This window comes from Myotis brandtii, unplaced genomic scaffold (genome assembly GCF_000412655.1).
Source record: "Myotis brandtii unplaced genomic scaffold, ASM41265v1 scaffold130, whole genome shotgun sequence".
Lineage (NCBI taxonomy): Eukaryota > Metazoa > Chordata > Mammalia > Chiroptera > Vespertilionidae > Myotis > Myotis brandtii.
In genome coordinates, this window is record NW_005354596.1 from 171064 (window position 1) to 174455 (window position 3392).

The following is a 3392-nucleotide window of genomic DNA, read 5'->3' on the forward strand; positions in this document are numbered from 1 at the left end:
CAGGGCGGCCGGGCGGGGCAGAGTGAGCCCGAGCGCCCAGCCTGACTCCTGCGGTGAGGGTGTCTGAAGTCTGTGGTCAGTGGTGCTGTTTCCCACAATTTGGCCTTGACCTCACAGGGACACATCGGGCCTGCTGGGGGGCCTTAAGCCTTCGCACCGCTGTCTGGGGAGGGGAACCCTCAGCGCCCCGGCTCACCTCTGCTGGTCTCTCCACAGGAGCGGGGCGGCACCGTGGCTGCGGGGGAGGGTGGCGGACCTTTTCTTCCCGTAGGGCCCAGATGCCGCCGAGCTGAGCCTCTCACTCCACTCACAGCCCTTCTCTCTGGCACCCTCCCTCCTCACACCACCTTCCTCCTTTCTTCCAGGCTTCTGCTGCAGCACTAATGGAGGCCACAGCCACCACCCGGGGGGCGGGGGGTGCTGGGTGCTGGGGGGGGCTGCTGTGGGAGGGGCTCGGGCGTGTGGGGCTGGAGGTCACAGGAGTATTGGGGGAGGGAGGCTTTGCTCCATTCAGTTTTACCTGCAGGCCTGTCTGCTCAGGTGAGGGGGACAGGCGTGTCTGGGGGACTGGCCGACCTCTGGGAGGATGAGGCGGCCAGGAAGGTGTGTGGGCTCTTAGAGGCCAGAGGGCAGACCTGCAGGCTGGGCTTCCTTTCCGGCTCTCACACTGGCCTCTCCTGTTTCTCTCGCCCTGCCCTTCCCAGGGTCCTCCCCTTCCGGCCTCTTGGGGGCCACTGATGAGCCTCCTCCCTCAGGCCCTTCAACAACTCAAGGAGCCCAGGCGCCCGGCCTGCAGCAGCGCCCCCAGGAGCTGGGGGAGTTGAGAGTGCTGGGCAGAGACGAGACAGGGCGCCTCCGCGTGGCCTGGATGGCCCAGCCTGACACCTTTGCCCACTTCCAGCTGCGCCTCCGGGTGCCCAATGGGCCAGGGTCGCATGACCAACTCCTGCCCGGGGATGTCCGCCAGGCACTGCTGCCCTCACCCCCTCCTGGAGCCCCCTATGAGCTGTCACTTCGTGGGGTCCCCCCTGAGGGCGAGCCCTCTGCCCCTCTCATCTACCAAGGCATTATGGGTACATTCTGGCTTCTGCTCAGACCTGGGTCCTGAGGTTGGGGGAGGGCTGGGCTCGTCGGGGGGTGGGGTGGAGGCAGGGTGGGAGTGGTGGGAGGAAACAGGCAGAGGAAAGGAGTTGAGGGGTCAGAGGCAAGAGGGATGGGTGAGCTGAGAAGTGACCTCGTGGGCGGGGAGGGGAGTTCTCCAGGAAGAGAAAATGGGGAAAGTCAGAGGGTGGGGCAGGGCTCTCCCTGCAGCTTTCTTTCCCTGAGTCCTGTTCCCACATCCTGGTCACTCCTCTGCCCCACCCCGTAGATCTCTCTGGGTGGGTGTGGGGAGGCCTCTGATGACATGACCCTCAACCCCCTCCTCCCCTGCTCTTCCCCACAGCCCCGCCCCTCACTGGGCAGGCTAGGATGGTGGCTCTGGCCCTGTGGTCCCATGGGCCAGGTTCTCCTGGGGGTGGGGGTTCCTTGGGGCAGGGAGCACCGTAGCCAGCAGGCCTGCAGAGATGGGTGAGGTCTGCAGAGCCAGTGCAGGCCAGCGCCTGGGGTCCCGGGCTCTCACATGCCCCGCTTATGGGACCAGGAAAGCTGATTCTCCCGGAAGCTCCAGCTCCAGCTCAGGGAGAGAGGGAGACAGGGAGGGCCGTGCAGGTGGACTGAGGAGTCCTCAGACTGCTCTGCAGCAGCAGGGCGTTTCCAAACTCCCAGGAAGCACGGGGGCCTGAAACTGGCCCATGAACCTCGGTGTGGAGAGAACTGGGACCTTTGTGAGGGGTGGGGAGCTTGAGGGGGACATGCCCCTTCTCGGGAAGGCTGGTCACAGCGGGCTCGGTGGGGACGCGGAGTCTTCGAGGGAGGGAGGGAGCCGTCCGGCCTGGAGTGAGCCGGTGGGCAGATGGGAGGGGAGGAGACAAGGGTAAAGCGGTGGTTGAGTCTGCTTTGCTTTTACTCCCCTCCCCCTCTAGACAGCGACGGGGAAAAGCCCGGGAAGCCCTTGGCCCCACCGCGCCTGGGCGAGCTGACAGTGACCGACGTGACCTCCAGCTCCCTGCTCCTGCACTGGACGGTCCCGGAGGGCGAGTTCGACTCCTTCGTGATCCAGTACAAAGACAGGGACCAGCCCCGGGTGGTGCCTGTGGAGGGGCCCCAGCGCTCGGCCCTCATCGCCAACTTGGACGTGGGCCGCAAGTACAAATTCCTCCTGTACGGCTTTGTGGGCAAGAAGAGGCACGGCCCCCTGGTGGCTGAAGCCAAGATCTGTAAGTGAGAGCAGTCGCGCACATCACCCGCCTGCCCTGCCCTGCCCTGCCCTGCCCTTGCATGGTCCTCCGGGGTCCTCGGTGCTTTGGAAACTCCAGGAGGGCTTCCTGGAGGCAGGGGTCCCTGAGAGGAATCCTGAAGGGAAAACAGTCAGGCAGAGAGGCTGAGGAGGGCAGTGCAGACAGGGAGGCAGGGAGAGCGATTCTGTAGGAGGCCCCTGTCTTTCCTCGCTGGGCAGCAGGGCGCCTGGGCAGCTGAGGGTGCTGGTCTCATGTCTGACAGGAGCTTGGACCTTTCTTGAGGGCCCTGGGGGGCCTCTGAGGGTTTCAGTGGGGAGAGACACGATTCTACATGTATCTTACAAGGTACACGGAGGCTCTGGGGAGGGTCCCTGGAGAAGTGAGTTCCGTGGGAACCGGCAAGAAATGGCAGTGCCTGGTGGGGCGGGCAGTGAGTCTGGATGCGGGAGGTGAAGGAGGCGAGGGGCTCAGGCGCCCGGCTTTTCTGGGTCAGACAGTCCCATCCCCGAGGCAGCGGGCAGAGGTGAGGAACAGCAGCGGGCGCTTAGCATCTCCCGAGCATTTGCTGAGGCCACATGTGCTCCGGAGGCGCTGGGTGACTCGCACCCCATCCTCAAGCAGCCCGGGCGGGAGGCGTGCCCATGCTACAGACGGGGAGAGTGGAGGCACAGAGAGGGCACTCAAGCAGAAAGCGAGAGCCTGGGGTTATGCTGCTGCCCTTGGGTTGTGGGCAGTGGAGGGGAGACCTGAAGAGGGGGTGTGGGGGTCATCAGTGCCAGCGGGCAGGAGCAAGGGTGAGCCCGTGAGAACCCTGGGCATGGCCAGCACTCCGGGCACCCACAGAGAAAGAAGAGCCCACAGGGTAGCCCGAGGGGTGACTTGGAAGAGGGGCAGAGCCCCCGAGAGTGCCGTCCTAGATCCAAAGGAGGGTGTGGCCAGACATGTCACATTCAGAGCTACAGTGTCCACAGGACTTCGCAGTTCCAGCTCAGCACTGCCCTGGGGAGAGCTGGGGGCTTTGGGGGGGGGGCTCAGCACTGCCCTGGGGAGAGC

At 65.1% G+C, this 3392-nt stretch overlaps 1 protein-coding gene across 1 annotated transcript in view; it reads left to right on the forward strand.

Moving 5' to 3' along the window:
• Positions 1–3392, forward strand: part of TNXB (tenascin XB) — a gene marked incomplete at its 3' end in the record, with an annotated part of 89518 nt that overhangs the window by 10122 nt on the left and 76004 nt on the right. Inside the window, exons 7-8 of the mRNA XM_014534508.1 lie at positions 705–1073; positions 2025–2318. Coding sequence (XP_014389994.1) covers positions 705–1073; positions 2025–2318 — 663 coding nt within the window. The remainder of the gene's footprint in view (positions 1–704; positions 1074–2024; positions 2319–3392) is intronic.